This window comes from Staurois parvus, unplaced genomic scaffold (genome assembly GCF_062004578.1).
Source record: "Staurois parvus isolate SC_StPar_1 unplaced genomic scaffold, SC_StPar_1.0 ptg000299l, whole genome shotgun sequence".
Taxonomy (NCBI): domain Eukaryota; kingdom Metazoa; phylum Chordata; class Amphibia; order Anura; family Ranidae; genus Staurois; species Staurois parvus.
The window spans coordinates 14,946,325-14,973,236 of NW_028318095.1; the positions used below are offsets into that span (position 1 = coordinate 14,946,325).

General features: G+C 42.9%; 1 protein-coding gene across 1 annotated transcript in view; it reads right to left on the minus strand.

The window, feature by feature from the left end:
• The window catches only part of COL8A1 (collagen type VIII alpha 1 chain), a 162,624-nt gene that overhangs the window by 8,036 nt on the left and 127,676 nt on the right, over positions 1-26,912 (minus strand). The window contains exon 4 of the mRNA XM_089682951.1: positions 21,012-21,315. Coding sequence (XP_089539077.1) covers positions 21,012-21,312 — 301 coding nt within the window. The 5' untranslated portion in view covers positions 21,313-21,315. The remainder of the gene's footprint in view (positions 1-21,011; positions 21,316-26,912) is intronic.

The window sequence follows — 26,912 nt, forward strand, 5'->3', positions numbered from 1 at the left end:
GTTAATGAACTTGAATGAAAGTCACATCCAGTTAAAGCACCAAATTGTCTTGTTGCTTCCTAACTTTCAACTCCTACTTTCAGACAAAAGACAAAACCTAATGCAGAACCATGTTGAATCAATGTTTAACTTTTAACTTTTTTTTTTTTTTAATTAAGTGAAGGGAAGGGGAGTAAATTCCAAAAGGTCTTGCTTTTAGCATTTTGTGAGTGTTTCATTTTACTATGCATCAGTTGAATGGCTAAAAGGTCCAAATGACACTTTCATAAATAATGGACAAAAATACCAGCACCCAAATTGCTGTTTTGGAAGGGATGGCTTTTTACAGAAATTTGACACATTTTCCATGGTAATTGAATGTCAAGGTGAAACAATTTTATTTTTTTGATAAACAGGTAAAGATTAAGACTCCTTCTACACTACTAAAAATAAATATATATAAATATATTTCCATCATATTTTCATCACTAGTGAGTCACATTACTGCTGATATCTAGCAGATCACTGGAATTATATTGGATTACATGCAAGCAGGGCTTTGCTTTCACAGTCCTTCACGGCGGCTACCTTATGGACTTTCACTTCTGGATAGCCATTCCTTCTATACCCATTATAAGCCAACTGCCATTTATTCATACATTGCTGTTGACCCATGTGTCTACAAGGATCTGTTCATCATGCCCATTGTCCTGTGATGGTTACTAGCCTATTTTTAGCATTTATCAGGACAGTGTCCTTATTGTTGATCCATGGCATTCATTTATCAGGAATACACCTATGCCTTATTGCCATCTTTTTTTTCATGTTTGATTTATATTCAGCCATATGGTCATTCCAGTCTAGCTCCGATGGCAATTCAGTTGGGCCCCCGATATCCATATTTTTGAAGCTACATATGTGCAATTGTTAATGATTGGTATACAGCCATTTTACATTTTTCAATGTCAATTTCCCACCACAGTGGTGCACCCTGTTGTGTTTTTGCTGCTGGTGCAAAAGACCAGTGTGTCATTGACCTCATAGCATAACAGGATTTTAGGCCTGCTATAATGTCTCTCTATTTTATTTTTGTTTTAAGGTTGTTTTGTGTATTGTCTTTAATTGAGGTGATGGTTAATTGCAGTCCTTACTTAAAGTGTCTTTCATGTGCAATTTTGCTAATAAAGCATATTTTCAAGACTATTTGAGTATCGCATTGTCCTTTTTTATAACCGCTTTTTCATGTGAATTCTCCATTCACAATATTTTTGTTGCACCTTCTTCCATTGCTCCTGCGGTCCAGTTCTAATGTTCACATGCCCATTGTAGGTGCTTATGGCTGTGGACATGGATCAACATGGGCACCCTGACAAGTTTGCGGCTATGCAGTCCCATACACAAACTGCAAAGTACTGTGTGTTCTGACACCTTTCTATTGGAACTAGCATTAACTTTTCCAGCATCCTAAGCTACAGTAGCCCTTCTATTGCATTGGACTACACAGGCCAGCCTTCACTCCCCACAGGCATCAATGAGCCTTGGTTACCTATGATCCTGTCTCTGGTTTGCTGATTTTCTTTCCTTGGACCACTACAGACTGGGAACATCCCACAAGAGTTGTAGTTTTGGAGTTGCTCTGACTCGGTTGTCTAGTCATTACAATTTGGCCCTTAACAAGGGCTTGCCCATTTTTTTCTGCTTTCAACACATCAGCTTCAGAGACAACATGTTCACTTGCTGTCCTACATATCCCATTCACTTTCAGATGCTGTTGTAACAAGATAATTAATGTTATTCACTTTACCTGTTAGTGGCTATAATATTATAGCTGATCGGTGTATATTTAATATTTTTGCCTGTTACTGTTGAAGAATTTCCCTCACTTCTGTCTGGTAAAATATCCACAGGACAGGAAGTGAGGGGAAATCTCACTAACAGAATCCTGGATAGCAGTAAAAACTATTTTAAAAGATTAAATTGGACAGTCTGATGAAAAATGCTGGGGTATAGTGGCTTGGATAATCAGCAAACCATCTTCAAAATTACAGAACAAGTCCAATTAAAAGTGATTACCAACTGAGAATCTTCCTAGTGATTTCTTGGGGGAAAATATGAAGCAAATAAAGAAAAATTGGATTCCATGTGGTCAGGGGTTTATAAATATTGTAGGTGAAATTGGTTAAGATTAATTTTTAATACATTTCCTATAAAAAAGCCCTTTTGGAGTTTTACATATTTTTACATTTTACAGTTTTTAAATTTTTTTTCATTGTTTTTGGAACAGTGCATCACAGGGTAAACCGCGTACAAATCAGTATGGTCAAACTCCTCTATTAAAAATAATATGATAACACGAGGACAAAGCAGTCCACAAACTGTCATACTCTCTTACGCCTCCTAGCGGGGCTTAGTCATAGAGACAAGGAAGGAACAGGTGAATGTATAAAAACTATTTATTGAACTACTCCCACATCTTTTTTAAAGCTGTTGTTCTATTAAATTCCTCTATACATTAGTAAACAATATAAATCCCATTACAAAATTATAGACTGAACTCCAAGTATGCATAGCAAACTAGTTTACAGCAATGAAGAAAAAAAAATTTGCAACAAAATTACCTATAATAAGGTCATGAACGTTGTAAGCATTCTCCCAGCCATCATTAGTTATCACTGCTGAATTACCTCTGGCTGGAGGTCATTTTGTGTAGGCCTCTGGCAGTGCTCATCCTGTTCCTTGTTGCACAAAGGAGCAGATACTGATCTTGCTGATGGGTTAAGGACCTTCTAGGGCCCTGTCCAGCTCTCCTAGAGTAACTGCCTGTCTCCTGGATTCTCCTCCATGCTCTTGACACTGTGCTGGGAGACACAGCAAACCTCCTGGCAATGGCACATATTGATGTGCCATCCTGGAGGAGTTGGACTGCCTGTGCAACCTCTGGTCCAAGTATCGCCTCATGCTACCAGTAGTGACACTGACCCTAGCCAAATGCAAAACTAGTGAAAAAAGCAGTCAGAAAAGATGAGTAGCGAAAAATGTCATTGGCCTCTACCTGTAAAACCATTCCTGTTTTGGGGGTCGTCTCATTGTTGCCCATCTAGTGCACCTGTTAAATTCATTAACACAAAAGCAGCTGAAACTGATTAACAACCTCTCTGCTATTTAACTGACCAGATCAATATCCCAGGAGTTCCACTGACTTGATGCTATACTCTGATTAAAAAGTGTTCCTTTAATTTTTTCGAGCAGTGTATGTATGTATGTGTGTGTATCTGGATTTTTTATTTATTTAATATTACTAATGGTGGTAATCAGCGACTTATAATGGGGCTGTGATAGTGCGGCGAGAAATCTGACACTAACTGACGCTGGGGGGGGACTGACTAACTGCCACTGACATCTGCAGTGACACTAATACGGTGATTGGTGATAATACTATACACGATCACTATACTAATGACACTGGCTGGGAAGGGGTTAACATCTTGAATAATGAGGGCGTTAAATGTGCGCCCTACAATGTGTGATTTTTACTAAACATCTATGTTTCTTTACCCTGCTTTGCAGGTTTGGACACCTTTCCTGTTCAGTTTGGCCCAGCATTGAGGCTTGAGGCAGAGCAGGGGATTAAAAACTGCTGCAGGTATTTGCAAGATGCCTTTATACATCTGCACTTTTAATCTATGAGCTGCTTCTTTTACATAAACATAGAAGAGTTACAGCAGAAAAAAGGCCAACTGGTTGAGTCTGCCATTTTTTTTAATTGAACTTATTTTTTAACTAGAAAATCATTGATTGTTTTGCCTATGTTTGACCCAAGCATGTTTGAATCCACTTACTGTTGACTGACACCCTACCTCTGATGGAAGTCTATTCCAAGCATCAACTACTTTTTAGGGAATCTTTCTAAGATTAGTTTTGAACTTTCCTCTTGCTAGTTTCAGGTCATGTCCCCTTATTCTAGATCTTCTTAATCTAAGTCTGTTATTGAAACAACTGCCCTACTGAACATTATTCACACTTAGTGTATTTAAAATTTTCAATCTTTTCCCCCTTTACCTTCTTTCCCTTAAATTTGTACAGTTCCTGAAGTCTCTCCACATATGCTTTATCCCTCAGACCTTATGCCATTTTTGTTGCCCATCTCTGAACTTGTTTTATCTTATGAATATTTTTTTCTAAGTGAATTTTCCAGAACTGGAGACAGTATTCTAAGTGAATCTGCAATAAGTGCCCCCAAATCTTTTTCTACTGTAGTTTTAACCAAGATGGTGCCCCCAATATTCTATCCCTATCCTAAGGATTTTTTCCCTAGGTGCATTATTTTACATTTAGAAACACTGAACTGCAATTTCCACTGCTTTGACCAATCTTCCAGCCATGTCAAATCATATTCCATGTTACAGACACCTCCAGGGATATCAGCTCTATTACACACCTTTGTATCATCAGCAAAAATCCATGCCTTACCCACCAAACTTTCAGTTATTGACAGCGGCCGAGTGGCGGCAGCCTCTAGCAGCCCACTGGCCTGGATCTCTCAGGGTGCGGAGTCTAAGCCTCAGTCTGCTGGTTCACCAGAGCCCCTGATGGTGGGGATGGACTTGAAGCAGCCTGAGACCAGGTCGCGACCCCCAAGAAACACCAGCTGTGGTAGAGGCGGATGCCAATGTGAAGATGTATGCGTGGTCAGACAGGCCAGGTTGGCAACAGCGGAGCAGACAGTACAGAGCAGTAGGCAGAAGAATAACGGATCACGAGCCGGGTTCAGCAGCAGGAGGTCAGGCAATCAGGATCAGGCAGAGAATAGTCAGGACTAGCCAGGGGTCAGAGCAGGAGAAGACAGCAGTATCAGGAACAGGCTGGGTCGGCAACAAGGTAATCAGGAACACAGGATCAAACAGGAACACAGGTACAGGGAACAAGACCATAAGGCGACTTGGAGATGCACAGGGCTGGTTTAAATAGGGCTTCCTGTGCTCTCATTGGTACGGCTGCGATCGCTAGTGCGCATGCGTGGCCGCCGCCGCAATCGCCTAGGATTCAGTGCTCGCCAGCTAGGATGAGTCGGCAATCTGCGCATGCGCGCACCGCCGAGCGGCCGGGATCCCTGACAGTTATATCACTTACAAATAGATTAAATAGGACAGGACCTAGTACAGAGCCTTGGGGTACATCACTAGTTACTGGTCTCTGTTCTGATGAACCCCATTTACAACCACACTCTGGTATCTATCCTTTAGCCAGCTGTATATCCACTGAGCCACCCAAGGGTTAGGTCCTAGCTTGTACAACTTTATTGTATTAGATCATTATGTGGAGCTGTATCAAATGCTTTGCTGAAATCAAGATATGCAAATGTCCACAGCACCACCCTGGTCCAAAACTTTGATTTAGTAAAAAAATTAAATCAGATTCTGACATGATCCGCACTCAGTAAAGCCATGCTGCTTTGGCTGCGGCAAGTCATGTGTTTTTATGCGATCGATGGTCCTTTCTATTTGAAGTGATTCCATTAATTTTATAACAGGCGTTAAACTAATTGGCCAGTAACTGCCAACTTCTACCTTCCTGCCCTTCATGTGGATAGGTACAATATTAGATGTCTGCCAGTCATGGAGAACTTCTTCTATTAGAAGAGATTGTTTAAAAAGATCCATAAAAATTCCAACAAGTATTTTTCGAAGTTCTCTTAAAACTCAGGGATGAATGCCATCGGGACCCATTGTTTTATTAAGGCAGAACTCCGGGCAAGAACTTCTATACATGTACTTGTTGCAGATTTCCTACCTTCACTGAAAATGTCATCCATCTTCTGGTTCACTCAATAGTTGCTCTGAAATAGCCTATTTATTTTCAAATCAAACTGTTAATTTGCTTTGTTTTCCTGTTTGTAAGACCGGTAGCTGCTATTCCCCCAGCCACTGGTCTTAGCACATGGCTTCTGTAGTTCTTTCTCCAGGAAGCAGTGATGTAATTCAGCCCCACTTGCAGATACAATTGACATGTACAGGCCTAGTGTACCCACCCACATTCACTGCAATTCCCTGTGGATGATGGGCAATGTAGTTTCCTTTTACTGCAGAGAGAGAGGAGAGGATATAATGTAATCTCTGCTGTTACACCTCCCCTTTGGCAGAGCAGAGGCTGTTATCTTTTGAATTACAGAGATGAGGTCCTGAAAATTCAATTAGACTTTTCTCCTAAATGGTAAGGATTGTAAACATTTTATTAACGATTTAGTGTTTTGTGTAGGGGGGGTGAACTAACCGGTGATTTTTTTTTTTTTGCTGCCTATCCTGGAGTTATTCATTAAGCTTTAACTAAGCTAACTCCTCTGCTACCTCTATCTTTAGAAATCCTAAAAATTAACCTTCATTACTAGAACCAAGGTTTTTTTGCTTTAATTATATTTTAAATGCACTGAATAGTTAGTGGAAATTGGCAGAAAAGCAACAAAGGATCTCACAACAGTGTTTCTAGTTTAGACAGCACTTATGTCAAATAAATAATCTTTCTTTTCCTTGGTCACTCACCAAGAATAGCCATAACAATAGATGGCTACTTACTTAACTAATTTTTCTAAACAACCCAAGCTTGGTGACAAAAAGCCTCTGTTATCACATCTGTGTTCCTTGTTCGATACAGTAGGATTAGCTTCTTATTGACCTGGAGGAAAAGTGCCAACTCAGCTGGTCAGAACCTTTCATCTGGTCTCTGAGGCTCACAACCAACTATCAGCAGCTGACCCTAACTACTGAGTTGGTATATTTAGGGCTGTCTTAATGAATGGGAACCCCATGTACACTGGGGGCCCCATGATAATTTTTCTTTACATCGTAATTGCCAACTGTCCTGGATTTTCTGGGACAGTCATGCAGTTAAATAAGCTGTCATGGGAAGGCCATGTCCTGGGCAGTGTCCCAGAATCTGTACTGTGCCCTCCTGATTCCCCCCCATCCTCATACTGTGCCCTTCTGCCTCCTCCCTCTATTGTGCCCTTTGTGTTAATTAGTCTCTGATTTATGCCATGTTTTCTTTTTGTTTAAAATGTATTTTACTAATGTAAATATAAGGTACTAATAAGTATATATTTTAATACTATCAACTATTTATACTTTAATTCTTGAGAGTAAATGTGTAAATTGGGGCAAGCTGGTAGTGGCCCCAGGGCATTACTTTGCCCAGGGGCCCATGATGCTTTTAAGATGGCCCTGGGTATATTAGTTTCCCAAGCTCAACCTGTTGCTGAAGGAAAGAAAGTCGTTCAATTCCCCCATCAACACAGTCAGTGTTGATGGGGGAATCCCTCCCACTGTCCTATTGTATTCTGGAAGTGGGAGATTTCCCCGCCATCAGAATTTAATGTTCACTGCTGAAGGTTATAGCTGCTGGCAGTGATCACACAAAAAAAACCCAAACCACCGGCTGGTTGGACTGATGTCAACTGGTTGACTTCAGTTCAACCAGCTTGCCCATATATCAGTCGAAATTCAAGCCAGTTCCTGCTGAACCAGCCAAATTTCGATCTGTTAAATTGTCTGAATTCTACTGATTTGGTTAGATTTTGCAAACAGGTTATTAGAGGATTAGTCTACCCAAATCCAATATTTTAATAATTGGTAGATGCTGAATGATTGAGTGACCATTAACTTCCTGAATGACTTTGGAAGCAAGAACCATATACTAGACTTGTAAAGTCCTCCCATCCACATTGTTAGGAGGGAAGTCTTGCAGCTGCATGTGGACTTTCTTTTATTGATATTATGAAGAATGCAGCAGGAGATTACAAAGATGAATGGAAGACTGGGAAACTCTATGGAAACCTCACAGATCAAGTCATGAAAGTACCCATCAGACCATGGGGATCTACCCATAGCTGAAGTGTCAATGTTTGAAAGTTAAACAAACAAGCAGAAAAAGGGCACACTTGCAATACAGTCATCCTTACATAAGCATTTGTGACTGAGTTAGGAATTTCAGAAGTCAAATCCGTGTAAAAAAATCTGCTTGTCTGTTTATCCATCCATCTCATCAGCCTGTTGATCTGTCCTATTCCACCAGTCTTCAAATGGTTACTTCTAGTGCCATGGCATTGCCACTAAATTTTTCATTTTACATTTAAGGTAAAAAATAGGTAGTATTGCCCCCTCACCCCCCCTAATACTTACCTGAGGCCTCATTCGATCCAGCGCTGTGCCTGTCTGTAGCGGCTCTCTCTCTCTTCTCCCCACTCTCACAGGCTTGGCTGAGAGCAGCAAAAGCAATTGTGTCAGGGATCCCGGTGTCAGGGATCCCTGTCCTCGCCGCAGCAGACTGAGACTTAGACTCCCCGTCCTGGGAAATCCCGTACTGTGGACCACTAGAAATCCCATTGGGCGGAGCCTGACAAATTGTCTCCTGCTACTGTCAGTCAACTCCTGTGACGAGGGAGCAGGACCGGGCCATGATGTCTGTTTCTACATACACAGGCAGCGCAGCTCAGGATTGAATAATAAGCATGTTATATTTACCTGCTCTGTCCAATGCCATTGGACAGAGCAGGTAAATATAACATGCTTATTATTTTTTTTAAAGAAGACTTTACAATCACTTTAGCGTCAACTGACCTGACCTTAAATTTTTACCAAAAGCAGAGCAATACAAAGCAGCATGCTGATGCTCACAGGTGAGAGATCTGTATTGTTTACATATAGACCTCTCCCCTGTCAGTGTTCCTCGGCGATCGCCCGGAGGCCTGGGCAGGGCATTGTGCCTTTTACCTGGAAATGCAAAATCACGTAAAAAGTTTTGCCTTTAGTTATACTTTAAGGCCCTCTTCTGCTGATACACCTTGCATCAGTGTCATTCATCCTGCTTCTGCCCTGCATCCTGTACCCCGCTGCCTTCTATCTGCTCCCCTTGTTCCTGATCACATTCCTGGTTCCCCTCTTCCTTACATAACTGGTATTCTCTTCAACCTGTGCTCCTCACCTTGTATATATTCTACATATTGCTGTTTGTACTTAGACTTCCTGTTGCTTAGGCATTTTGGTTATATGGTTGTAGTTCATTTGTATTTTTATGTTTGCTGGTGTGTGAATGTCTTTTGTTTACTGTTAATAAATTTACTTTACTATGTACTGTATAGTCCGGTCTCATTTTCCTTGTGTAGCTAAGCAGATCTGGCCTTCTCAGCTGTTGATTCCTGACACTAAACTTGTTTCCTTACCTCTTGTTTTCACTGTCATGGTGGCTTCCATAATTAAAACATATCAAAACTCCACAAACAAAAAGGTAATATTTGCTCCTTTATGCTCTTGTAAATATGTCATTTAAAGTGTTTCGTTATACTGTATTTATTTTAAAGGTTACAAAATACTGTATTTTTTGCTCCATAAGACGCACCTAGGTTTTAGAGGAGGAAAACAAGAAAAAAAATATTCTGAAGCAATGGACTGCAGACATAGTACAGGAGATGACCAGAGACTGCAGACATATAGTACAGGAGATGACCAGAGCCTGCGGACATACTACAGGAGATGAGCAGAGACTGCAAACATAGTACAGGAGATGAGCAGAGACTGCAGACATAGTACATGAGATGACCAGAGACTGCAGGCATAGTACAGGGGATGACCAGAGACTGCAGACATATAGTACAGGAGATGACCAGAGCCTGCGGACATACTACAGGAGATGAGCAGAGACTGCAAACATAGTACAGGAGATGAGCAGAGACTGCAGACATAGTACATGAGATGACCAGAGACTGCAGGCATAGTACAGGGGATGACCAGAGACTGCAGACATATAGTACAGGAGATGACCAGAGCCTGCGGACATACTACAGGAGATGACCAGAGACTGCAGACATAGTACAGTAGATGACCAGAGACTGCGGGCATAGTACAGGAGATGACTAGAGACTGCGGGCATAGCACAGGGGATGACCAGAGACTGCGGACATAGCACAGGGGATGACCAGAGACTGCGGGCATAGCACAGGGGATGACCAGAGACTGCGGGCATAGCACAGGGGATGACCAGAGACTGCGGACACAGCACAGGAGATGACCAGAGACTGCGGACACAGCACAGGAGATGACCAGAGACTGCGGACACAGCACAGGAGATGACCAGAGACTGCGGACACAGTACAGGAGATGACCAGAGACTGCGGACATAGTACAGAAGATGACCAGAGACTGCAGACCTTTGGGGAGTGGAAGGGGGGGCGGGTACCCAAGTTTGACAGGTACCCACTCCCACTTCCATGGAGTTGTCCTCCCTCCCCGTCTTCTGGGACACTGACAGGTCCCAGAAGACTGCCGGACCAGTCACAAAGCGCAGCTCTTCTCATGCATGCACAGTGGGCACCCGGCTGTCACAGCTGGGTGCCCACACTAAAGATACTGGTGCCAGGGAAAAAAGATGGTGAGGACACCACTGGACCGAGGCGCAGGTTCTGCTGCACAGAAGAGCAGAGCATCTGACTACAGGACAACACCTATCTATGTTATGAAGAATAGGAAAATAATTCCATAGTGCTAGCTTTTTTCTTTTGTACTGGTAAAATATGATGCGTGAGCATTGTCACCCTTGGAGAGGAAGTGTATTATTGGTAGTATCACCAAGTGAAAATAAAGGAAAAAGAGCCTGAAAAAAGAAAACTAAAGAAAACCACTTCATATAAGGACTGACAAACTGCAGTATATTACATTTTTGTTTTTGGGTTTGGACATATTTTAGAGCTGAACTCCATGCTAGCTAACTATATATTAAGGCCTATGAAGTACATGCCACTTTGTGGACTTATCTCTTTTATTGACTTCTGGCATATTAACTGAGCGCCAGGAGTTGAGCTATCGCCATACTCCCAGAGCTCTGGCAGAAGATACTCTTTTCACATATGACAGCTGCTATGCCAACCCCACCCCTCTGCTGTCCAACCCCACCCTTCTGCTCTGAAACTTGATCTGCTAACCCCAGGCATTTACTTGGCAAGTACTTATTTACCTAAACTTCTTTCTGTTATCTGTTTGCTGTGCTGTTGTGTTCTGTATATATATATATATATATATATATATATATATATATATATATATATATATATATATATGTGTTACATCTTCTTTCTGTAAATATTTTTACTGCACCCTTTCGACCTTTTGGTAATAAATCTTACTTTCTAAAAGTGTTGAACTGTTTCTATAGCTCCTGAATGTAACTTACGAGTCCCTGCCGCTGAAGAACACTACTATGAGTATTTAATACAGTATTTCTGTATAACCGGTCTGTAGAGATAGCGGGATACTGACGGTTAACCAATCATCCTAGTGTATTGCTGAGTTTCCTCTTTCTCTGTATAAAAAGGAGGTGGTGGCAGTGTGAAGGGTTAATTGCGTAATTAACCTGAACCAGTAACAATCGCATTCAGGCTGCCGGTACGTCGATCGTTGCCCAATTAACTGGAACATCGGTGTGCAGGGTGCAGCTGGGTGTGGCATTGTTAGGCACGTGACAGCGCGGTTTTAGATTGGCTTGTCCTACGGTCACAAGTTTGGTGAGAAGGGCTGGGGTCTGATGCCACGTCCGTCACACCGTACTCCCGGTGCTCAGCACAAATGTAAGTTATAAATTAAATTAGGGAGGTGGCATGCACCTCGTTGGAGTTAACCCATTTTAAGCCAGCACATGTTAGAAAGTGGCTGAGTTCTTCGAATTCAGCTTCAAATGCCTTCTTTTTTATAATTTATGTATTATATATTTTATTAAATTTTATTGCAATACATAAATCAACCATATATAATTTATCCAAACACATACATTCCCAAAAAACAGCTTTAACCCCGTTACCACCCCCCCCCCCCGCTAATCCCTCCCCTCCCAATAAATTACCCCTGTCCAAGTAATTCTTACCATCTGTTTCCTTCCCTGTTTATCAACCTATATCTACAACCCTATTTTCTGTTATCTAGTGATTCAGTTTAATTCTCCAACTCTGTTTTAAATTACCAATTAATCCAATCCTTTCAAAATGTTTCCATTTTGTCTTCCTCCATATGGCGTAACTCTTTCATCCTATTTATATATTCGATCCTATCTATCCAGTCCCTCATTGTTGGAGGGTCCTGTACCTGCCAAAATGTAGGGATTAGACTTTTTGCCGCACTGATCAGATGGTATAATATACTATTTTATATTGTTTCACTGACATCTCTGACCCATAAAAAAAGGCACACTCACGGATCCTTCTGAATAGATGTCCCCAAAATATACTGTATATATTGAATTGTATCTTGCCAGAACACCTGTATTTTTGGACAATGCCACCATATATGTGCCATTGTTCTCCTTGCCCCACATCCCTTCCAACATAGTGGTGATATTTCTCCTCATTGTTTATGTGCCACACTCGGTTTACAATACCATCTGAATAAACATTTATAATTTATTTCAACTGTTTTCATATTCATCACCCCGTGCATTAACTTAAACATTTTAATCTTCTGTTGGTCATTTATTTTTTATTTATTTCAGGTATTTATATAGCGCCGTCAATTTACGCAGCGCTTTAGATATATATTATACAGTCACATCAGTCCCTAACCCTCGAGGGGTGTACAATCTAAGGTCCCTAATTTACATTCATACATACTAGGGCCAATTTAAACAGGATCCAATTAACCTACCAGCATGTCTTTGGAGTGTGGGAGGAAACCGGAGTACCCGGAGGAAACCCGCACAGAGAGAACATGCAAACTCCAGGCAGGTGGTGCTGTGGCTAAGATTTAAACCAACGACCCTAGTACTGCCAGGCTGAAGTGCTAACCATTTAGCCACTGTGCTGCCCCATTTTTGTACCCAATTCTCTTTCCCATTTGTCCAAGAATAATGGAGGTTCAGATCTCATCGGTTCAATTAGGTTCTTATAAATCCTAGAGGTTACATGTTTATATACTATCTTAGAACTCAACATTTTTTCAAATGGAAGCATGTCCTTCAGCATCCTCAGTGGTTGGGGGGAGCATTGAGACAAAATATCCTAATTGATAGTATCTCAATTCATCTAATGCAAAAAATAAATCTTTTTTACTCTTTAACGCTTGAAAAGTGCATAACTTCCCCTGATCTACTATATCCCTTAACTGTTCATTTCTATCTTTAAACATTTTCCCTGAGATATTATCTCTCCCTGGAGGAAAAAAACTGTGTCCACCAGCGGCATCAATAATGAATTGTACTTCCAACCCATTGACTTATGCAAATCATCCCAAATTCTCAACACCTCCTGTGTCAATGTGCTACTATTTTCATCTATAACCTGAAACTTTCTTGTAATCCAAATTATCCTCTCTAATTGTGTATTACTTGATATACCTTCCATTTTAACCCAACATTTCTCTTGTGAATTATGTGTCCAATCTATCACCCGTGACAATAACACCAACATGTAATACTTCATATTTGGCAGATTTAATCCTCCTTTCTCTTTTTTATAACAAAGTTTCGTACTTAATTCTTGGTTTCTTATTAGCCCATATGAACCTCAGCATCAGTTTTCTTATTATCCTAACAAAAGATCTGGGTAAATATATTGGGAGCATTTGAAACTTATACCGGATTTTTGGGACTATTACCATCTTGACTAGATTGATACGTCCAATCCACGAGACCCACCCCACTGAGAGTCTTCTCAACTCATCTTTAATTTCATTTATTAGTGGGATATAATTAACTTGATAAACGTCCTTTATTGAGGAGGTTAACTTTATTCCCCATCCGAAAATACAGAATTTTTGAAGGGAAATAGTTCAACTTATTCAGAAAATCTGTGAGGTAAATTTTCAAAGAGATCCTTCGAAATGTTTATTCTACTACTTTGAGCCCGCATTGGAAATACATAAAAATAAAGTTATTTATCACTTGATTAGTACGGCAAAGGGTCTGATTCCTAAGTTTTGGCAGGTGATTGAGGGACCAAAAATCGGGGATTGGATAGATAGAGTGGAGAGTATCTGGAGGATGGAGGAATTATGTTATATGGAAGATGGTAAAATGGGAAAATTTAGGAAAATATGGTGTAGTTGGATGAAATTTAAAACCTCCAAAATATACACAGAACTAATTGGAACAAGGGGGGAAATACAGAATATAGAATATAATATAGAAGTTAGAAATTTGCTACCTAATTTTATAAGATAAAGAGATACTGAGACAGAAGGGGAAAAAAGAAAAATTAGATGGAGAAGTGAGGAGGGGAGGGGGAGGGATGGGGGGGGAGGGAGAAGTAGGGTGCAATGGATAATACAGGTTTCATGTTATAATGTTATGTATATACATGTTTTTCTTTGTGTGATATCTTTTTTATAAAATAATCAAATAAAAATTTAAATTAAAAAAAAAAACCTTATTCCCAGGTACCCTAATTCTTTTTCCCTCCATGTAAATAGAAAATCTTCTTGCAGGATCAACATCTCTGCCTTTTGACATGTTAATATTTAAGATCTTAGATTTTGAGGGGTTTATTTTGAGATTTGATAACTTTTCATAGTGTTTTAATAATCACATTAAGTTAGGCAACATCAATCTAGGATTCACAATATAAAACAGCATATCATCTGCTTACGCTGCTACCTTATGTATTACTTCTATCTTAATTCCTGTAATATCTGTGCTCTTTCTTACCGACGCCAAAAGTGGTTCCAGGGATAATACAAATAGCAACGGGGATAATGGACATCTCTGTCTAGATCCATTATACATTCTAAAGGTCCCTGACAGGGACCCACTGACCTTAACTGCTGCTGAAGGGTCATTATAAACCCCTTTATCCACCTCACCATTTTTCCTACTGCCTCTAGCGTATTTATCATAAATCCTCAATCTACCCTATCGAAGGCTTTTTCTGCCTCAATTGATAGTATAATTGTTGGCTGCCTTCCTCTTTTTGCTTTTTGTTAGAGGATCAGTGTTCTTAAACGATTATCTCTCCCTTCCATTCCTGGGATAAATACCACTTGATCTAAATGTATCCTCTCCGGCATCAGCTCTTTCAACCTGGAAGCTAGTACTTTCACGAATAGTTTAGTATCAGTATTTAATAGTGATATAGGTCTAGAACTGGCGCATTATGAACTATCTTTCCCCTCTTTAAGAATAATTGTTATATATGCATGCAGTGATTCCTCTGTCATTTTCGTTCCCTCTCCCAACGCATTCATATATCTACAGAGTCTAGGGACCGATACCTCTTTAATTTCTTATAATACCCCACTGTATGTCCATCAGGACTAGGGCTCTTTCCTCCTGCCATACTCTTCAGGGCTGCTCATCCTGGGAAATTACTTGTTCTAGGAATGCTAATTTATCTTCTGCAATTCTTGGTAAGTCTGCTGCCTTTAAGAATTCTTGTCTTTTCCTCCTCTTTTCTTCCTCTGTTGCTTTTTGATTTATAGGGTTCACCTCATAAAGCCTACTATAAAACTTTTGAAACATATTAGCGATACCAGTGGTGGAGTATATCAATTCCCCGTCATCATTCTTAATTTATTTCTATATAATTTATTTATTTTCCTTCAATCTTTTCATCATATGTTTACCTGGTTTATTCCCCCACTGGTGTCTTTCCTTTCAAACTCTATTACAGACTGTCCTAGTTTCCTGTTCCAATATTTCCTTCAGATCTTCTCTTTTAAGGGTAATATTCCAGTGCAAATCTATATCCTGCTTTTTGCATGTGCTTGTTCTAGTTCATATAACTCTTCAATTACCCCCTTTAATTTCCTCTCACGATCTTTCTTCTTTTTTTTTTTTGTTCCTGAGGCAATGAAGTTTCCCCTCATATAGGCTTTATGTGCCTCCCATATTGTAGCCGCCGATAATTACTTGGTTTCATTCAGAGCAAAAAATTGCTCTAACTCTTCCCTTAACCTTTTCTCTATTTCGGGGTCTTGTATAAGTGTCTCGTTTTAGTCTCCACATAGCCCTCTTATTTCCCTCACCTCCCAAACGTGGTCTCACTGTGACAGGAGCAAGACAGACATAACCTCTTCCTCTTTCAGATTTAACCCGGGATTGTTAATACATAGTCCAATCGTGAATACAAGCTGTGCGCAGAAGAGAAGAAGGTTTAATCTCTTTCTCTGGGATGTTTTACTCTCCATGTGTCTATTAGTTGATTTTAATGTAACCACCTTTTCAATATTCTTACTTTTACTCCCTCCCTCTGTGCACTCGAAGACGCATCCATACATGGGTCCAAACAACAACTGAAATCTCCTGTCAAGATCAGACCCCCCCTTTTAAATTCCATAATTTTCACAAGCACATCTAGAAGGAATACTTCCGGATTTTTATCTGGGCAATAAATATTCACCAATGTCAACTTAAACCTAAGTACCGACCTTTTGGATCTACCAGTTTTTCCTCAACCTCAAAAACCTATATTTTTTGCAAATCCAATTGCAACTCCTTTAACCTCTTATTGGTGAATCCGCATAATGCCAGGTTGGAAGGTACCGTGAGCAAAATTTAACACTGGTATCATAAGATAGACGTGTCTCTTGTAAGAATACCGCATCTATAGCATGTTGGTGCACTTCCCTAAGTATCTGATGTCTTTTAGTCAGAGAATTTAGACCTTTCACATTATAAGTCATAATATTAATCAAACTCATATCTGTTGACTATTTCTCTTCAACTCTACATTTCCATTTACAGGTAGGGAAACAAATGCTATTTAACTCCTGGACAGCAACCCTACCAAAAATTCCTCCTCCCCACACCCCTCACTTCCCTCCCCTCCCCCCACCCAGCCCACCCATAAAAACCCCCTGGCCTATGTATTGCCCTGGAATCTGCCATGGGAATTCCCCACTCGTGACTCCTACATTGGGGTATGGCTCTGAGCATGCACACTTATCCTGACCCCCTTTTATCAACATGGGGGCTTCTCTTTTCTTTTGTTTTCCCTTTCTCCTTTCCTGTACTTTGTGACCTGATGATAAGCCTTCAGACGCCCCGCCATTACTAGAAAACCAGATGGAGAACATAGGGGAAGGCAAACGATGGGAGGAGAGAAAAAAAAAGGGGGAAACCATCTAAGTTGGCATAGGAGACCCAACTCCCCAGTCCAAAAGTCAATGCTACAAATTAGCTTCCCCTTCTTCACCCCTCCTCTTCTCCCCCCCCCCCCCAGACCCCACCTCCGGTTACCTTCTTCTTTTATTTACTTGTTGCCATGTCTCATTTCTTAACTCCATTCTCTCATTAGACCCCTCTGTCCACCCCACAATATCAACAATCTGCAGTTCCAATTTTTCAGAAAAGTCTTCGTTCTTCTGGAAATCTCAATCTTGCCGATTTCCCATCTTTCCACCAAATCAAGCACTCCGGGAACCCCCAGTTGTACTGAACTCTTTTCTCTATCATCTGATCTAATAACGGTTTCAACACTCTTCTTCTGGATAAAGTCTTGGAAGCTACATCCGCAAAAACCTACAAATTTGTTTCTCCGAATTATATTTCAGGAGTCTTATGTAATTTTTTCCATATTCTCTCTCTTTCCTCGTAATGATGGAAGCGGACAATCATATCTCTTGGACATTCTGATGTAATTCCTGGTGGACGTCTAATTCTATGCACTCACTCACTTTTTAAAGGGTCTGTGTCTGATCTTCCTATCAAGAGGTTAAACACACTCTATTTTTTTCTCGCAGGTCCTCTTCTCTTGTATTTTCTGGTAGATCCCGGATTATTTTTCCTCTCTCTGTTCTCTTGGTCCTCCAATTTGTATGCTAACTTTTCATCTCTTCTACTTGCATTTCCAATTTAATGGTCTACTACTTCTTCCACTCTTGTTAACATTTGTCCCAGGTCCTTATGAATCGCCACCATTTCATTTTTCATGGAACATTCCAGTTTTGCGAATACTTCCACCATCTCGATTTTTGTAGAAATTTGACATATAGCTCCCTGTTGATCCACTACATTTTGTTCTATTACATTGTCAGTATTTATAGATTAATTCATCAAATTTCCATCCTGCATTCCAAATGACAGTCTAGTTTGTTACCTGTCATACTTTCTACTTCTTTCCTGTTGTTTCTCAGGTCCTTATATGTCAATACAAGAAAAAAGTCCAGAGATACATTTCTTAATTGTACTCATATTTGCATTCAATTGTGGGGTTTTTACCCCTCCTCCTTTAGCGGATCTACTCTTCATATTGCTTGGGCTTATCTGCTGGTTATATGTTCACTGCTCACATATGATATTATCGCACCTATGTAAGGCCCCTCCTCCTAGTTGTTCACTGTCACATGTACAGTCCTGGATAACTTTAAGCGAATATGTGATATTATCACACTCCCTTGACCTCTGAGATCACCCATCACCTTACTCTTCTGACTGCCCAGTCCCACTTCTCATGCATACATGCATACATTTAACTTTTCACACAAACACAGCAATATTGGCATAAACGTCTTGTCGTTGCCCATGGCAACTCACCATCACTGACCGGACCTGGTTCACTGGCTCTGTTCCTGTATGCACTCTTCCATTTCTTCCAGAGTCTCTTGGCCCTGCATACAGAATCACCATGGGGAGGGGGGTCTGTGTGGAAATGCAATCTGTCCAAAGTGTCCTGTAATTACAGATGTCTCAGGGTCTCATGCTCGTTCAAATATGATCCGAGTCAGTGATCTCTCCTGGGATCCCTCTGTGCTCAATCCTACCTGGGGATTCCTCCTTCCTCCTCACTCCTCACTCCTCCACTGACAGGCACTCCAGGGTCCCAGTGTCCTCTCCACTGCTCTGCTCTTTAGGCAGGGCTCACCATCACTGTCGAGCACCTCTCCACCTCCACATCCACCACAGGTGTCCCTCTGGTGTCCCCCACCTCCTCAGCACAGTTTGAGAACCAGAACCGTGCCAACACCATGGGAACTTCTTCCCACTCCAGCCAGCAAGACCGAGCACACTCCAGGAGTAAGGGGCAGGCGCGCCACAAGAGACATTGAGGGTCCACCCACATCAACGGCCATCAGGATCAAGTAGGTCCAGTTGTGGGGTGTCTAGCGGTCCAATTAGACAGCTGCCATAATGCTGGCGTCTGGAGCGCTTTCACCTCACAAGCTCACGGCGCCATGTTCAGGCCCCTGCCCCCTCCATGAGCTTCAACTTCCTTCTGATGATGCCAGCTGCCTGACCATTTTGCCAACCTTTTGGCTTCCAAATACTGAGAGAAATTATGCAAATAAGGATTCAAAAAATATTAACCCCAAAGGATCAGTATAACAGCCAAGCAAGAAATAGATATTTTCAGAAGGCGTTCAGTAATGCCTGCACAGATAATTTTTTATAACATTTTCAATTATTTCATTAACTTAGTAATCACCGGGAGTACAATGCAATCACACTGTCTGAATTCTTGACTTGGTGGTGTGTTTATAGAGCTATTCATCCTTTGAAATTTCATATACATTTGTTCTGTGTGAATGCCAAAACAATTGAATGCGGCTAGGCCATTTTCTTTCCAGGTCGGAGGTTTTTATTTATATGAATAATCAACAATAGTAAATATTTATTTCCTAGGCACATCAGATCTATCTATTGGCCATAATGCTGTATTTTGCTGAATCACTCTATTCTCATGAATGAAGAACATCTGACCTGGAGAGAAAACAGCCTAGAAACGTTCAATTTTGTTGGTATTCACAAAGAATGAATGTCCTGTATATGCAGTTTCACAGGATGGATAGCTCCTTAACATAGAACTGGTCAAGAGCAGTTCATACATAAGCTGCAATGTCAGAGTGTAAACAGGTTAAATGCTCTTTTCACCAGTATATATTTCACCAGTTGTCAGTAAACTTCTGTATTAATAATAATAATTAACAGAATGCAAAAATATAAAGATGGGAAAAGAGAAGAATTACATCTATTTATTGAGTCATTTTCACCAAAGTTTAGATTTGCCCATTTATTAAAAGGCTCATGATGTTGGTTCCAAAAAGAAATGGTATATTTCCAATGCCGAACATTTTTTAGCCATAGTTATGTGTAATAAACTGTGGCCCAAGGGCACTGCTGCCAACCTCCCACAGCATTTTTTACTGATAAAACATGGAATATTTACTGACGGAGCACATTTTTTACTGACAATGACATTAAAAACTAAGACTATCACTGTTTAAACAGTAAAAACACAATATGGAAATATTGACAAGTAACTTGACTGGTTTACACTTACAACAGTCAACACAGCATGACAAATTATCAGCCCCTGATATTTATAGACAGTTGTAATGGGTGTAAAATTCACAGATTTTTACAAACTGTCCATAAGTTTACTGATGGTTGGCAACCCTGCCCAAGGGCTGTATGTGGCCCTTTACTTTCTCTTAACTAGCCCATAGGACACTTTCCCCCCCAATGACCCCACAGATGGGACACAATTCCTCCCGCTGAGACCATTATTGGGGCACTATTCTTCCCACTGACACCCAACGATGGGCACAATTCTATCCACTACAAATGGGTCACATTTCCTCCCACTGACACCATTGATGTGATATTCTTCCTACTGACACCAACAATAGGGCACTATTCCTTCCACTGACACCCAACAATGGGCCACAATTCCTCCTCTGTATTCCAACCATAGGGCACTATTCATTCCCCTGACACCAATGATGGGACACTATTTCTACTGATACCAAAATAGTTCACTGTTCCTTCCTTTCACACCAAGGATGGGTCATTATTCTTTTTCCAATTGACCCTGGAGAAAGAATAATGCCTTTGGTCATTTTGTACTCCTGACTACAAACCCTGGGGCATTTTTACTTCCACTCACCACTTAGCCACTAATGCTGGGGCATTTTCTACTTCTACTGGCCACAGTCTGGTCCCCTAAAGCCTTCAGGACAGGGAACTAACCCTTTACTTAGAACATTTGAGGACCTGTTAAGTACAGTGTTTTTAATGTGCTTTTGGCAACAAAGAACATAGTACATTGAATAGTAATAGAATAGTTATATTACCTCGTCCAATACCTTTGCCGTCTTTTCTTGGCATCATGTCTTTGCCAAACATTGGCATCTGAGGAATGTCCTTTCCATAATGTGGCATGTGTGCCTTCTCCTTTCCCATATGCCCAAGTGGTGTGCCATCTTTTCCTATTGGCATGTGATGCATCTGTTGTCCGAGCTGCTGGTACTGTGGTATCTGTGGAGGTAATGGCTTCATGCCATAGTAGGCACCTCCATTGCTGAAATTCAGGAGGCCAAACAAGATGACTGAAAGAAATGGGATCTTCTGTGCAGGACCCTGTTGTAGCGCCATTACCTAAAGAAACAGAAGAACACAAGTATAAGAAGATAGGGAGGGAAAAAAACATGATTCTAATAGAACTGCTGTTTACAGTACAGCTCCACCTTTGTAACAAATTTGATATGGTGAAGCAGGGTTATAAAATAGTATGGCTTCAAGAAAATGGCACACCAAGTGATGATCCTGTAATCAACTTTATTTTTCACAGCACAGTCCGCACTATTCGCTCCTATGCTTTCCACTTGAACAGCTTAATCTTTGCTTTATCATTAATTTTGTTTTAGTGAAGCATGTCAGAACAATAAAAAAAAAAATGTGTGAACAATAAAATAGATTGCTGGCTTGTGGTGTGCGATGTACATTTTCTTGAATCCTGTGTGCATGCGGATAGAATGAGCCAAAAGAAGGCCAAGATCTGAGGTAAGGGAGACTAAATAGTTGGGTGTCCGGAGTGGGGTCACTATATGTATTTCTGCTAGTAAAATATCAGACTTTGCACATAGTCTCCATCATCTTTTTTTTCTTTTTTTTTTTTTGTGATGTATGTAAATACTTCCAATTTTTTTTACATGTGAAAAAAGGATCATTCCATGAGCCTATGCTATAGTACCAAAGTATGGATACCATCAAGAAGACTAGTTGGGGTATGGTAAGCAAATAATCTTCTCTAATGTAAGTTGTGAGATATTCTATAGCTAATTTGAAGGAATTCTCAGGCCAAAAACAAATATGACCAATGTCACTTGGCACCCAATTTAAAGAGTATGTCAACCCAAAATGTAAGATTACTGGTATATGCCTGCTGTATTTGTATGAAAAAGTATCCTGTTCTCTTTGTACTATATTCTTGTCTTTATGTGAAATCCTGTCAGGAGCGTGTAAACGCTCCTGTACTCTGACAGCTGCTGGTTTTATTCTAGTATCCTGGTTTAAGCTATGATGCATCCCTGTCTGTCTGTTCACCTGCAAGGTGATTGATGTGGCCAGTCTCTGGGTGGACACCAAACCTGATTTAAGCCAGCCAAGCCTGTAGTCTCATGCTTGTGATACTGCTTTTGTTATATGTGTTCCAAGCTCCCTGTTTGTCTGCTCTGCTAATCGGATTTCCCTGTGTATGACCTCGGATTGGTGATTGACTACTCTCAGAACTCTGTCTGCCTTTCTACTACGGTTCTGACATTGAGTACCCTAAACCTTGCCTACCTTGTACCTAGACTTTCATTGAACCACTCTGCTTGTCTGCCAGCCGCAAGTACCTGTTTGCTGTGCTCAGTTCACACCTGCCTCGGCATGGTGGTCAGGCACTATAGCATTGTGTATAGGTCCTGGGGGCAACGGAGTACCGGTAGGCCTGTTACCCTTTGGGAAAGGGGGCTGCTATAGGTGAAGAACACAGAAGCTAGCTATAGTGCCTGACCACATGAGTCAGGGCTAAGCTTGACAAATCTCCGATGTTACTGCCAGTCCTACTGCTCTCCTATTAAAAACTGGCCACACTAGCCAGGAGAGCTTAGTATAGTCAGTTTTCTAGCTGTGCTGAGAACTAAACCTGCTGCCCTTTAGGGCTAGTTCACATTAAATGCAGTCCAGTGCGGTTTTCTTTCTGCATGCATACTGTATTCTATGTATTGGCAGACTGATCACACCAAAACCCTCAAACGACACAGTCGTGCCCTGGAGCGACTATGGCGCAAAACCAAATCCCAACAAGCCTTCACCCGATACAAATCTGCCTTCCACACCTACACCTCCTCCCTCCATACTGCCAAACAAGCCTACTTCCTGACCCTCATCAAGGCCCTCTCCTCCAATCCTCGCCGACTCTTCTCCACCTTCAACTCTCTACTCTCGCCACCCCCACCTCCACCCAGCACCTCACTCACTGCCCTTGAGATTGCCAATCACTTCAAAAACAAGATTGACACAATTCGCAAGGACATTGCCGCAACTCACACGCCTTCTCAACCCGTCCCCTCTCACACAGCTACCCCCTCATCCCCCCTCCCCCTCGACATAACCCACAGGGACTTCGTCGCTGCTCAAACTCCCTCCAACCCCCTTCCCCCTCACTCAGCTACCCCCTCTACACCCCTCTCCCACGGCCCCACCACTGCTCTGACCTCCTCTCCCACCCCACCCTACATTCCTCATACTGAAGCTCCCCCAACACTCCGCACCTTTGACCTTACTACCATCGAAGAAGTCTCCAAGATCCTCTCTGATGCCCGCCTCAACACCTGCCCCCTTGACCCTATCCCCACACAACTCCTACAACCTCCCTCCCCCTCCATCCTACGCTACCTCACCCACATCTTCAATCTCTCCCTCTCCTCCGGCACTTTCCCTTCCCCTCTGAAACATGCACACATCACCCCCATACTTAAAAAGCCCTCCCTGGACCCCAATGACCCGAACAACCTCAGACCCATCTCCCTGCTCCCATTTACATCTAAACTCCTCGAGCGCCTAGTCTACGCCCGCCTATGCTCTCACCTCAACGAGAACAACCTCCTTGATCCCCTACAGTCCGGCTTCCGTCCCCTACACTCCACCGAAACTGCCTTACTCAAACTCTCCAACGACCTGCTAACCGCCAAAGCTAATGGCCACTATTCAGTGCTCCTACTCCTTGACCTCTCTGCGGCCTTTGACACAGTCGACCACCCCCTCCTCCTCAAAAAACTACACTCCCTCGGCCTCAGAGATTCTGCTCTCTCCTGGCTCTCATCCTACCTGTCACAACGCTCTTTCAGCGTTACCTATAATGCCACCACCTCCCTCTCACTCCCCCTCTCTGTTGGGGTCCCTCAAGGCTCTATCCTCCGGCCCCTTCTCTTCTCCATCTACACCTCCTCCCTTGGCCAACTCATACACTCTCACGGCTTCAACTACCACCTCTATGCCGACGACACACAAATCTATCTCTCAACTACCCACCTCACCCCCTCGGTCTCCGCCCGAATCACACACCTGTTGAGCGACATATCAGACTGGATGTCGCTCCACTTCCTTAAACTGAACCTCTCCAAAACCGAGTTTATTGTCTTCCCTCCAGCCCGGACACCACCCCCCATTGACTTCTCCATCATGTCCAACAACGCCACCATCAAACCCGCCCCGCAGGCCAGAGTACTTGGTGTCATTTTGGACTCCAACCTATCCTTCCAGCCCCAAGTCCACTCTTTAACAAACTCGTGCAGACTCCACCTCCGCAACATCGCCAAAATCCGCACGTTCCTAACTCCAGAAACCACTAAACAGCTCATCCACTCCCTCATCATATCGCGACTCAACTACTGCAACTCCCTCCTCACTGGCCTGCCTCGCCGCTGGCTATCCCCGCTTCAGTCCATCCTGAATACGGCTGCCAGACTCATTCACCTTTCCAACCGCTCCGTGTCCGCCACCCCCCTCTGCCAATCCCTCCACTGGCTTCCGATTGCGCAACGGATCAAATTCAAAATCCTAACGCTGACGTACAAAGCTGTCCACCATACTGCCCCGAACTACATCACTGACCTAATATCCAAGTACCGCCCAGCACGCACACTCCGCTCCTCACAAGACCTCCTTCTCTCTAGTTCCCTGGTCTCCTCCTCCCATGCCCGCCTCCAGGACTTCTCCAGGGTGTCACCCATCCTCTGGAACTCCCTGCCCCAACCCATCAGATTATCACCTACTCTCCTCTCCTTTAGGCGCACCCTGAAAACCCATCTCTTCAGGGAAGCCTACCCCACCCCCTGCTAACTTGCCGACCTCCTCCACTCTTCCTACCACTCCATCCCCCACAGCTATCTCCTCCTGTGCCGCCATCCCCTCCCTCCTAGATTGTAAGCTTGAAAGAGCAGGGCCCTCGATCCCCTCATGTTTTGCATTGTATTGGTATTGTTCTGTCACATGTTCTGTCCCCCTTTGTAATGTACAGCGCTGAGCGAACTATTGGCGCTTTATAAATACTGTATAATAATAATAATAATAATATTGGCCTCGTCTGGACCCACTCACCCAGACTGTGTGGTCGCAGAGGTGGTGGGGTCAGCATGCTCCTGTCACCGATGAGCACCTTCCAGGTCCTCCCTAACCCCCCTCTCTATCCTTCTCCTCCTTCGAGGCCCACTGCATCCGGCTCTTCTCTCCCACCCCTCTGAGGATTGCAGTAATCTATCAGCCTCCTGGACCCGTATCCCGCTTCCTGGACGACTTTGCCGCCTGGCTTCCCTTCTTCCACTCCTCTGAGCTACCGACCATCATCCTTGGAGACTTCAATATCCCCATCAACGTCAATAACCTGGCTACTTCCCAACTCCTCCTCCTAACCTCCTCTTTCGCGCTCACACAGTGCACACAGTCCTCCACCCACTCCGACGGGAACACCCTGGACTTCGTTTTCTCCCACCTCTGTACCCTCCACAACTTCACTAACACCCCCTTCCCTCTCTCTGACCACCACCTCCTCACGTTCTCCGTCTCCCCATCCTCTAACTCCCCCCCCCCCCAAAGCATCAAACCATCACCAGCCGTAACCTCCGCAACCTGAACCTGGCCCCTCTCCACTCGGCAGCTGACCGTCTGTACGACAGTATCCTTCCACTGTCATGCCCTGACCTGGCCACTACTGCGTACAACGACTCACTGTCAGCTGCCCTAGACTCCCTGGCACCCCTAACCACACGTAACATCAGACCCGACCGCTTCAACCCTGGCAGAATGACCATACTAAATGTCTCAAATGACGCAGTCGCGCGCTGGAGCGATTATGGCGCAAAACCAGATCCCCTCGAGCATTCTCCCTCTACAAATCAGCCTTCCTCACCTACACCTCCTCCCTCCACGCCATTAAGCAAGCCTACTTCGTAACCCTCATTAACACCCTCTCCACCTGTCCTCGCCGGCTCTTCTCCACTTTCGACTCCCTGCTCTCTCCCACCCACCTCCACTCAGTACCTCACTCACCGCCTACAAGATTGCCAATCATTTCCAAAACAAGATTGACGCAATCCGTAAGGACATTGTCAATTCACAATCTAACTCAACTCTCCCTTCCTCACAAACGCACTGCCCCCCACTATACCTAACGTCCCGCACACTATAACCTCCCCAACACTCCGCTCCTTCAGCCCTGCTACCACTGAGGTCACTAAGGTCTTCTCAGAAGCCCGCCTCACCACTTGCCCCTTGGACCCTATCCCCTCACAACTCCTCCGGTCACCCCCCTCCTCATTCGCTCCCTCACCCACATCTTCAATATTTCCCTCTCTACTGGTGCATTCCCCTCCCCCCTAAAGCACGCGCACATCACCCCCATACTCAAAAAAACCCTCCCTGGACCCCTCCGACCTGAACAACTACACTCCACCAAAACCGTCCTACTTAAAATCACTAACGACCTGCTAACCGCCAAAGCTAATGGCCACTACTCAGTCCTCCTACTCCTCGACTTCTCCGCGGCCTTCAACACAGTCGACCACCCCCTCCTCCTTAATAAACTACACTCCCTTGGCATCAGGGACTCTGCTCTCTCCTGGTTCTCCTCTTACCTATCCCAACGCTCCTTCAGCATCACCTATAACGCTGCCACCTCCCCCTCTCTCCCCCTCTCTGTTGGGGTCCCC